Below are 12,233 nucleotides of genomic sequence, written 5' to 3' on the forward strand. Positions count from 1 at the left end.
TGTTCATAAGGTGTGTAGATGAACTTCTCACCTACAGGCCATGGCAGTTTTACACAGAAGGGGCAGCCAAGCTTTGTTTTCTCTCTCACCAGCCATTGGGGTTCCTACATTGTCACCACTATCTTACAGAGTAGTAATTAAGGGTAAGTTCACACAGTCCATGTTAGCCACCATCCAACAAGCCTGGCTTTCTCACTTGCCAGTGTCCAAAAATTAAATTCACCAAAATAATGAAGGGAAGGAATAATTGCTCTTACTGATACTGCAAAAAAAGCATTAAGTGATTCCAAAATGAAAGTATAGACTTTTGGTTTTACTTGCAGAAACTTCATGATGACATAAACACTACAAGAGACCAACCAGTGGGTCACACTTCGAGATCTTATCACAGCTACACTATGACTCCTGGAAAAACTACTGCATGCGTAGTATTTCACATCATAGGTCAAGGCCATTTAATCATATCAAAAACCAAAGTGGTCCAATGTCATTTTATCCTTTATTTTTTAGTTTTTCAAAACCTTGTCCAGTATTGACTATGTAGCATTAACTTTTTCAGACATGTCAAATACAATCAGTCCTCAATTTACAAACAGGCTGTATTCTAAAAGTTTCCTCGTAAACCTATTATTTTACATTTAAAACATTTTTACCATGGAAACAGTATCTCAGGCTAGCTAACAAAAGACCTTTATGGTGAAAAAATACTAACATTGGAATACCAGTGATTTTTTTTAAAAGAAAGACAAATTAAGTAATAAACCATTTAATCTAGTTTGAAGATTTTCTTGAAACACCAACACTGGATAAGGGATACCAAGTAATATAGAGGGTTTTATAGAGATTATGAAGGCGGCTTCTAGATGTTTTTGAAGGAATTTTAGAGGTTGGTGGCCTGGATCTCTACCATGTAATTTCATTTCAAAATGTATCTAACTTTGTTTCTTGAAACAATGTCACTAGCAATACTATACTTCTCAATTATGATGACGACTGTTTGGGGTATTCATAAATGAATGTAGCCAGAGGGGGAAGTTGCTGAGTTTACTGGACAAGAGTTGAAGAAAAGTAGTTAAAAGCCAGATGTTTACATATAGACTATTTCAAGGATGCATGATTTAGATACTCCCTCCACTGACAATAACAATACAAAGTGGTAGTTTGGCACTGTGGCCTCTCCAAACTCAAAACCATTCCAACTTGATGGAACCTTCAAGGGCTAATTAATTATGCACTGGCAGCGTTATCCTCAAGAACTGCCACCTCCTCACCATAATGAGCTACCAGGTCTTTGACTGAATCTAAACTTTCATTAAGGGGATTTGTTCCGTGAAGTTGGGATTCAGTCAAAGGGCCACACTTGAGGACATAGAGGGTCACGTGTAGCCTTGAGGCCACAGGTTCCCCACTCCTGTCTAGGACTTGAGCACAAAGTACACACGACATAGTCCAAACTGATGTAGCATACTACAGTTTAAAAAGCATTGTCACGCCATTCTAAGGCAGAATTAACTGAGCTAGGAGCAGTGAAAAATAGACGGTGAAAGAGTATCAAAACATTAAAACAATTTACCTGAAAGGACAATACCTTCAGCTAGAGTCAGCATACTTATCTGAATGAAGAAAGGCTGTGGGAGGGCACGACCAGAATACACGCATCATTTTAAAGGCCATATGAAACTTAGGAACTACCGAAAATGATGTGCTCCCCAAGTGTTTGTAAATTGCCATGCACCACGTATACAAGTCCAAACCTTTTGTTATCTAAGTAAACACTGCCCATACTATTTATCAACTGTTAATTAAGATATTAGCATCAGAAGGTTAAGAAAGAGAGCTGGCTGAGTACTCATTCAAACTGACCTTGGATCACAATCAATAAGGGCCCATCCCCCATGGAATTTCTCATCATCAGGTAACAGTAATTTCATGTAGCTCTGTAGAAGTTGGCTAATCAGCTCCTGGTGGCTTCTCTGATTCTCCTTATCCAAAGCCTCATGCTCTTTCTCTTTGGTAAATATGGAATACAGATCTTCAGTCACAGGAATGCCTTGCATCAAATCTAAGGTAGAAGGTGAGTGAAGTGGGGAGAGTTTAAGAAATGTCAACCATAAGTCATTATCATAGTTTGTAATTTGGAAAGAGAATGGAAAACAGGATCAGTTTAAATATCTTTTTAGAAGGCAACAGGAAGGTCTGTAACCCCTGAAAATTTATCACATTAAAAAAAATACAAAGAACAGAGATTGAAGGTACGCATAGTGGTTAAAAAAATCTATGATGGATTCTGACCTTCATATGTTAAAGACCGTGGAGTAAATTGAAAAATGAAGATAAGTAGTGCAATGGAGAAAGTGCTAGTCCTGGAGACAGGAAGACTGGAGTTCAAATCTGACCTCAGACATCAGCTGTGTGACCCTGGGCAAGTCAATTTAACCCTATTTGCCTCAGTTTCCTCATCTGTAAAATGAGCTGGAGAAGGAAATGGCAAAGAACTGCAGTATCTCTGCCAAGAGAACCTCAAATGGGGCCATAATAAGTTGGACACAGCCAAAACAAGTGCACAACAACAATTACAAAAAATGTAGGGAAAATAAATTTTAGACCAATAAAAGAGAAGACTGACTGATCTATAAAGGCAAGGGATTAGCAATACTTAGGAAACTTTTTATAGACAAAAGTCTAATCTTGCTAAGATATATTCTTCTTGACTATAAAAATCACAAATAAACTTAAAAACATAAAATATGGTGTGGTGTCATAGAGAGGAAACTACACTAGGTATCAAGACTTGAGTTAAAGTCCCAGTTTGCAATATTTAACAGCTATGTGACCTCAGGCAAGTCACTTGTAAGCGTGAGCTTATTCATCTGTAATTGGGGATAAGACTTTCAACACCTACTTTCAAGGGCTGTGAGAAAACTGTTTTGAAAACAATAAAGTACTACATAGATGAGCTATTATGCTAACATTCATTCAAAGTAATCTGCAAGGTAGTATTTTTGTGAGGAAAAAAAATTAAACCTGCCTTACAGAAAAGGGTTGACTATTAATGTCCATGGCAAGGAGCCCATAGTAACCAAAAAATGATTTCCAGAGAAGGAAGTTTCCTACTTTTAGTCAAACAACAGCCATTTTTAAGTACCTACTATGTGTCAGGCACTGTACTAACATACAGGGGCAGCTAGGTGGCGCAGTGAGTAGAGCACCGGCCCAGGAATCAGGAGGACCCGAGTTCAAATCTGGCCTCAAACACCTGACACACTTACTAGCAATTAACATCAACCAACAGTTTTAAAAAAAGGTCATCTCATTTGGAAAGATGGACAAAATAAAATACAAGGTATATTATAAAACAAAAATGTTATTCTATATTAAATCCTTTGTTTCCCAAAAATGTTCATCCAAGAAATGACTGGACAAGCCATCACAACTTAGGGAAGGGAAAAGCTTCTTACCTATAACTGCTTGTCTGTAAGCATCCTTAAAGCGATTCAGGTAATACCTATTAGCAGAATTAACTCCATCTTTCATGACTCCTGCCAATTTCCTTTCACCGGTCCTAGTGAAGTCACCCTGTTAAGAGAAAATATTATTTCAACCAGTTAGTTAAGCTGACTGTGAAAAATACCAAGATACTAGGTTTATGAAAATACCAATGCAAGTCTAAAACATAGGATTTTGGAAACTATATATACTATAAAGATTAAAACTCTGGTTCCTATAAAACATACTTAGAAAAAGAATTCCTTGCCAGGGCTAGGAGGGATTTTAGGGATCATCTAAACAAACCCTCACATTTTACATCATACTGAGGTTACCACAGTGACACAATCGGTCACATAGGTCTACACATGATGACTTGTGATTTCATTATACAGAGAACTCCCACATGGAGAAACTTCTAGCAGCACAAGTCAGCACTTCCTTTAGAACCAAGAGTTGCCTATAACACTGAAAGGTTAAATGATTTGTCCTGGGTCACTTGGTCAGTATATGTCCGAGACAGAAATTGAATCTAGGTCTTCCTGGCTTTGAGGCTAACTTATCTACTGTGCCATATTGCCTAAGATGTATATACCTTTCCAAAAAGTTTATATAAAATGGTTTTTTAAAAAGTTTGGTTTCTTCTATTTTATAAAATGGCCTAGGTTATAAGTTACCTTGTAGCTATTTGGGATGGAGAGAAGGGTAGAATAATTTATCTCTCCCTTCTCTTCAGTTCCTGCTAAGATAAGGCATCCCCTTTCAGGAAAGAATGGTCCCGAAATGTCAGGGACTGCTTCTTATCATGAATTACAAACTGTGAACCCCAATAAATTATTGGACTGAAATGAAGGGGCAGCTTTTTGTTTACTAATGGAGTAGAACCACCCTTAAAATTGAAAATAAGAGCTATTGCTCATCTCTGAAACAGGAACATGTGGTCTGATACAGTAACAGGGATTTTCAGACCCAGCTTTCTGTGGTCTCTCTAGGCGTTTCCCTGTATTCCCTTTGGTTGAGCAAGAAAGCACAGGTTTGAGACTTTGAGGCTCTGTTCTTTCTGGCCTGCCTCCATTTCTAGTTTTATATGCCAGGGCAAAATCACTCTCTCCTTTTTCTCCTGTTCCTGATGGACCAAAGAAAACTCCTTCACTTCTCCATCCTTCAGACCACAGGTCCTGTCCTGTAGTTTTCTAGACAGGAATTAATTATTAATCCACTGGCATCTCCTCTGTAGGATTCTTGTTACAAATTCTGTATTTGTTATAGTGAGGGATCATTTTTTAAAATATATTTATATACTAAGAATTTCCACTAGTCCACATGATTTTAGTCTTAACTTACAATGAGATTTTCTATTTATTATAGAGCTAAGCATTTCTGCTATATTCCATATACTTGATAGTTTCTTTTTTGAAATATTTTTATTTATTGTTAAATATTTCCCCATCACATGTTAAAAATTGCCCTTCCCCCATCCCTTGAGAATCCAAGCAATATGGTATCAACTATACTTGTCATAAAATCCATAGATAGTCAAAAAGGGTCATCTTAATCCACAAACAAAAAGTAGATGAGCAGTGCATATGGCTCCAATTATGGCACTCAGATGCAAGGGCAACTCACAGGGCCCATAAGCCCATACAGAGTATTCCCAAAAGTCTTGGTTAAGTGTTAAGTTTTAATAACTTCAGCAGTAAAAATGCTAAAAACTGATAAATAAAACATTTGAAAGGTTTTTTAAAATGTTTAAATATTGGTATATTTCTTATTAAAATTCAGCATAACTAAAGCTTTGTATTACAAAACATCCTATTAAGTTTTCAAACTTTCTAAAAACTTTCACAGCTGCTGATCAGTGACTAGCCTTAAGATCATCTGAAGAATGAAGTTTTGGTGCATACCTAATGCCAGAGGGAGAGGAAACAACAGTAAAGCCTAGATTCCCACTAAACTTCCTTCATAATGACCTACAAAACACAATAGAATGAATTCTGATCAGGAACTCTATGAAAAAGTCATGTGAATACCTTCTTCCAACCCAGAGTAGCTTAGGGAGACAGACAAGTTTGCAGACACTAGGGCTGGGATCTGGCCACCATAAGAGCATTCGATGCAGAGCATTCCAGCACCAGGGACTGAAAGACAGTGATCCTAAAGGATCCTAGAACTAGCACTGACTGAAGGACTGGGTGCCATCTGGCCACTAGTACTCAGAGTGGAGCCTAGTTGTGTAACCAAACAGGAAACAAGTTCCAGGAGCAAAACTTCGAGCAGAGCAGGGATTCAGTTCTAGCATCAAGCTCAGTGCAGAAGCCTGTACTGAAATAACAAGAGTGAGAGTCCCAAGCCAGAGGGGAGCCAGCAATTCAATTTCTCTCACTCTATAGAGCACCTAAGCAAGCTATTAGTAGCTGAGTCTGGCAACAGTTTACTGAAACCACCAAAAAAGAACAAGCCAACAGACCCACACCTGGGTCAGGAACTTGCAGAGATGAGACCAGTGAAAAGGCCTCACCTCACCTCTAGGATTCTTTGGGAACACTGAAAGTTTGCAGGGACCTGGACTGAGCTGTGAAAGCAACAGAAAGATCTAAGAGGAGAGAAGCTCTGGTCAAACATTGTTCTCAGTAGAGACCAGTCCAAAGTCAAGAGTTAGGCAAGAAGAATGAGCAAATAAAAAAAGAACCCGACCATAAAGAGCTATTATGGTGACCAGGAAGCTAAAGGCATAGATACAGAAGAAGAAGATGTGAAAACATCTACAAAGTCTTGAAGAAAAAATGCAGCTTAGACAAAATTCTAAAACTTCCTAGCAAAGTTTATAAAAGAGTTAAAAAATGATTTAAAAAACCAAATGAGAGTGGTGGAGGAAAAAGTAGGGAAAGAAGCAAGAGTTGGGAAAGATATGAAAAGAGAATTAACAGCTTGGAAAAAAAGGTACAAAACCTTACTGAAAATTAGAATTGGCCAAAGGGAAACTAATGACCCCATGAGATAAACAGACTAAAGAAAGATAATTTAAGAATCACTGGACAACAAAAGAGCCCAGACATGCTCTTTCAAGAAATCATTTAAAAAAAAAAACAACCTCAGAACCGGAAAGTAAAGTAGAAACGGAAAAAATCCAGTCCCCACCTCCCTAAAGAAACTCCAAAATAAAAACTCCCAGGTATATTACAGACAAAATCCAGAAAGCAATGCAGTTAGCCAGAAAGAAAGAATTCAAGTACTGAGGAGTTTCAGTCAGGACCACACAAGATTTAACAGCCACCACAATAAAGAAGTAGAGAGTTTGGAATGATATTCCAGAAGGCAAAGAATCTAAGACAACAACAACCAAGAATAACTTACCCAGCAAGTCTGACTACACTCAAGGAATAAATGTATCTTTAATGAAATAAAGGCCTTCCAAGCAATCCTGATGAAAAGACCAGAGCTAAGTAGCAAATCTGACATACAAACACAGCAGCCAAGAGAAGAATAAAAAGGTAAGCACAAGAAAACTATGATAAAGACTAAACAAGGTTAAAATATTTACATTCTTATATGGAAAGATGATACATGTGGCCCCTTAGAACTCTATCATCATTAGGAATCACAGAGGAAATCTAATTAGATACAGGGCCCAGAAGTGATTCTGTTATGAATTGATGATCTCAAAAGAAAAATGGAAATGGTGAGGGGAAAGGAACACACACTCACATAAACAGAGCACTCAAGGAAGAATATACAATAAGTAGGGGAAAACGGGGCTTTTCTCACTATTATATGCACTGATCATAGGAGGAAAGGATGGACACACACGGACACACCCACACATGACTCTGAGGACAATGGAAGAAAAGTTGTAGGTGTAAAGAAACTCCAACACATTACCAATATCACCTGCATTTAAGATATGGCATAAAAATGATTTTAAAAGTGTATGATCAAAAATGGGCCATTGGCATGAAGAAAAGCAACTAGTAATGGATGGACAGCCTCAAATATTCAAAATCCTAATATAAGGCCTTTAATGCACTAAGTTGATCCTCTCTAAAAGATGTATGGGAAGAAGGCATAAAGGACTGTCACAAATAGAAAAGCTAAGATGTAATATGTGTTCATTGATATGAACACAGCCACTAAGGTATCAAAATACAATTTTATAAAAATTTTTTCCAAATACTAATTTTACTTAGAGTAATAGGAAGGCATGATTTGAATAGAAATGCACTAAATTTATTCATTAAAAAATTAGTGGGCAAGGTGCTTTAGGGATAGAAGAAGTTAAAAAGATAAAAATGAAACCCTAAAAAAGTATCTATAAAGGAATTTGGAGATTCAGAGAAGGAAGAGAATATCTGACCAGGGAAATCAAAAAAGGTAAATATGAGCTAAGATTCGAAGAATGGGTGGGATTTCAACAGATAGAGATGGGGAGAATATTCCAAACACAGGGAATGATATTAGCAAAGACATGAAGGTAAGAAAGCACAAAACATGTTCAAGAAATGGTAGGTGCTCCTGTCTAGCTGAGGAAAAAGGAACATGTGCAGAAAGGTAGACTGAAATCAGCTGATGGTGCAAGGGTAATTAGGTTGGCTTTTACTGGGTAAACAATAGGAAGCCACTTAAGGCTTATGAAAGGGGAAGGGCAGAGAGGAAAAGAAAAACAGAATCAGTAATCCTTCAAAAAGACATTAGACAATGGCACTGCAGGAAAGAGAATGAAAACAGGGATATCAGTCAAAGGCTACAGACCAAATAAGAGATATTAGTACAGAATTATGTTGGTGGCAGAGGAAACTAAAACAAGGGCTGGATAAAAGGATTTCCTTCGAACCTGATGACTGATTATGTGGGGGCTAGGAGTAAGCAATGAGGTAAGGATTACTCTGAGGCTTTGAACATAAGTAGGACATTGGAAAACTGGGACCTTTAACAGAAATTAGAAGTTGGTTGGAATATACAGAAGGTCCACTTTTTTTAGATGTTGAAGCATGTAGATGGAAATGTTTAGCAGTCATTCTGAAATTCGGGACTCTTGTTCAGGAGACAGCTTGAGAATAGAGGTAGAGATCTGAGAGCTATCTCCATTATGATAAATTAATTAATTTATTGAAAGAAAACAGGATCATGAAAGAAAAGAATATACAGAGAGAAGAGGGTTCAGGCAGAACCTTGGAGATGATCACATTTAATAAGTGCAAAAAACAAGCAAAGGAAAAGAACAACAGTCAGAAAGAGAGGAAGATAACCAAGATGGTACAGTGTCATGAGAAATGATGGTAGAAATTTCAAGAACACAGGATTGAGCAATGTCTAATATTGAAAAGAAGTAGGACAAGGAACATGAGGGTTAATAAAAGCCATTTGGAGTTGAGGATACTGAAATCCATGAAATAAAAGTCTGGTAATTAGAGTTACCATAGGTGCAAAGAAGCAGTGATTTCACCAACTGAAGAACTATGCCTTAGTAACTAAATCCTAGGGAGGCACAGACAGTCCAAGGGACTTGTGTAGTGAAGTATCTGAGCTAGGATTTGAATCCAGGTCTTTCCAACTCTACACTCAACTCTCTATCCACTATGATGCATTACCTCTATGTCTACGACACAATGTATTAAAAGAACCCTGGATGGGGAAGTTTGGAAACATATATCCTGTTTTTGCTGAAAATTACATACGAAACTTTTGCTGAACAAATCACTTAACCTCTCTGAAGTACAGTTACTTATCTGTCAAATGAAAGGCTTGAATTAGATGATCCTCTAAAGTCCCCTTCCAGTTTTAAATCTGAATGATCGTATGAACCTATTCTAGGTCCATCGATTTAGGACTGACATGTTGCTATTTAGTTAGCTCACTAACAAAGGTGAGAAGTAGACACTGAACTAGGATCTCCATGGTTAACATCTTTCCCTATGCTTTAAAACAAGAAAATGTAAAAGGATTTTTAAATTTTACTTCCTTCAATTATTACAAATTGAAGGAATCGTTACAAATTCCACATGTGTCATTTCACCAAAAAGATGAAATGTTTGATGTCTGTTAAACCCTTAAAGCTCTAGGTGTGCATAAATAATAACATGGGTGTTATGTGATGCAAGCAACAATACCCAAGTTCCCACAATCTGTGTAAAAATCAATGAGGGGATTTCCAAAGACCTCATCACGTAGAAAAAAACTCATGCAACTTAACAAGGTTGCTATTTTCAAAAGTTACTTCTAAACCAAATCCTAATAGCTGTTGGATAAATGATGGCCAAATGCATGCTACTTAAAAAAAGATACCTTCAAAGCTGCTGTTCCAGCATACTGTCTGCTTATGGAATCACCATTATTTGCCCACATTATCTGGTAGATTCGATTGCATTTCATTGGCAACGGCTGCTCAGGGGGCATCACACCTAATTTCTTTAGCTAAAGTTTAAAAATATAGTAACTGATTATTGCAAAGCACCTACAGGATAGAATACAGAAAACACAAAGTGCATATAAAATTAAGTGCTTTTAACTATAAGAAACAGCACTGTCTATTTAACACTGCAGGAAAAGTAACACTTGGTATGTCAAAAATGTATAAACAAAACACTTATAATAGCTTCATGTAATTTTTGGCACGAAGGTCCACATAGCAATACTCACTTCAACAAATTTAAACAGCAGAAGCAACAGAATACCAATGTGAAATGAAAAACAAATTAACTACATGACACTTTTATAAACAGTCGGCAAGTTTCAAAATGTCAAGATTTGTATCTTTGAAATTAATACTTGTAAAAATGTCACTTTTCTTCAGTATGAGGATGTTTTTCCATTGAAGAACTTTAAGAATTTTTTTCCTTTTTATACATAACAATCATTAATTCAATTCACAGAATTTGGAAGGAATTTTTGGACTCATTTAGTTCAAAGCCCCCGCCCTTATTTATAAGTTAAGGAAACTGAAGGTCAAAAGGTTTACATTCCTAGTCAGACATCAGTAACCAAGCCAGCATCTGAACCAAAGTCTTCTGACTTCAAAATTAGTGCTTTTTATAATTAATTAATTAGGAAAAAAATTAATACCAAATTTAAACTTACCTGCTGTTCCATGACCACTCTTGCAATAGCAGCTTGTACTACATTTGTACGATCCAAACAGTCCATGCAATTAACTCGAAAAATCCCTTCCTGTTTACATATTACCCCGGCTTGATCAACCCTTCAAAAAACCAGAAGAGGCTATTTTTGTAATACTTATATCAAAGCTATTTCTGGAAATTAAATAGATTTTGTTCTTACTGATCAAGCTGTCTGAACTTTAGGCTAACCTAAGTTTTGATTGATGAATATATAAAATACAAGTTCAAAGATGCATATTTACACTGACCTAGTATAAGCAGCTAATTTAACAGTATATGAAGCCTAAGCTAAGCATACAATGAATTATATCAAGCTCTGACATAACAGACTAAAGAAATTTGACTACTGACTAGGTTTTACTCCAATTGCTTCAAGCTATGATTTTAAGGTTGGACAGGAATTCAGTGGTTATCTCATTTTTCTTCAAGTACAGGATCATCTACATCATCAAGACCACAGAAACCTAATTTGATCCTTCCTTGAAGATGGTTAAGAAATTACGTAGCCATCTTTTCTTAACTTCTGTCCTGCAATCAACATGTTTTTGGGATGTCCAATCTAAATCTTCCATAAGTCAATTTTCTCTTGATATTCGGTCAATATTCATTTATTCACTACTATTTACTGGGTACCTACTACCTACAAGGCACTGGACTAGGCATTTCTCATAATGTACTTGTCAGTAGTCAGTGAATATCGTTGATGATCATCCTTTTCATTAAAATGTAAACTTGGTGTCTTTAACTTTTGCCTCTCCACTTGAAAGAAGGAAGAAAACGTGGATTAAGAAGCAATACTCTCGGAGGCAGCTAGGTGGCGCAGTGAGTAGAGCACCCGCCCTGGAGTCAGGAAGACCTGAGTTCAAATTCGACCTCAGACACTTGACAAGGTACTAGCTGTGTGACCTTGGGCAAGTCACTTAACCCCAATTGCTCTGACACCCCCCCCCAAAAAAAGAAGAAGCAGCAGCAATACCCTAAGTCAATTTATTTTAATTAAATAATGTTGGGACAGATTTAGACACAAAAAAACCAGTGAGATTTAGATGGCTTAAGCCATTTTTTATTCATCGAACTTATGACTTCTTCCCCAAAGGCAAAATAACTAAATTTCCAGGAACACATAAGAAAAAGACAAGACTTGGGAGACCAAATAAATTCCCAACAAGTTGCACTTAGTGTTTATTGGCAGCAAAAGGCGTAAATATTAGAATCTTGTAAAAAAAAATATTAGCTTTGTTAAACAATACCTACCAACACCACTTCATGTCCAGAATAATGTCATGAATGGCATCCGTTAGGGTCTGAACATTCTCAAATTTCATTCCTCGGCTAAAATCCGTTGAAAAATGGTACACGTAAATGGCAAGCTTTTTTAAGCATAAAAAATAATGCTATGAAATATGTAAAGTATAATACATACGTAACAAAATAAATTACATAAACATTTGAAGCTAGTTTGTATGATTCAATGAAGTACAGACTCTAAAAGCCCATTAAGTACAACATTAAAACAGATACGTTAGGCAATTTATTCAAGTCTAACTGGCCCAACACCATCTCATTAACTGTATAAATTATCTTAGCCAGAGCCAGAGCTATGGAATAGGACTGCTAGCTATATATATATATATA

The 12,233-nt window shown here is 36.7% G+C and overlaps 1 protein-coding gene across 2 annotated transcripts in view; it reads right to left on the reverse strand.

Annotated features, from left to right (window-relative positions):
- Positions 1-12,233, reverse strand: part of INPP5F (inositol polyphosphate-5-phosphatase F) — an 87,679-nt gene that overhangs the window by 7,841 nt on the left and 67,605 nt on the right. For both annotated transcript variants that reach the window (XM_036735273.1, XM_036735274.1), the window contains exons 11-15: positions 11,853-11,930; positions 10,558-10,678; positions 9,766-9,894; positions 3,459-3,576; positions 1,864-2,062 (exon numbers count right to left, since the gene is read on the reverse strand). In XM_036735273.1, the coding sequence (XP_036591168.1) occupies positions 1,864-2,062; positions 3,459-3,576; positions 9,766-9,894; positions 10,558-10,678; positions 11,853-11,930 (645 nt within the window). The remainder of the gene's footprint in view (positions 1-1,863; positions 2,063-3,458; positions 3,577-9,765; positions 9,895-10,557; positions 10,679-11,852; positions 11,931-12,233) is intronic.

This window comes from Trichosurus vulpecula, chromosome 8 (assembly GCF_011100635.1).
Source record: "Trichosurus vulpecula isolate mTriVul1 chromosome 8, mTriVul1.pri, whole genome shotgun sequence".
Lineage (NCBI taxonomy): Eukaryota > Metazoa > Chordata > Mammalia > Diprotodontia > Phalangeridae > Trichosurus > Trichosurus vulpecula.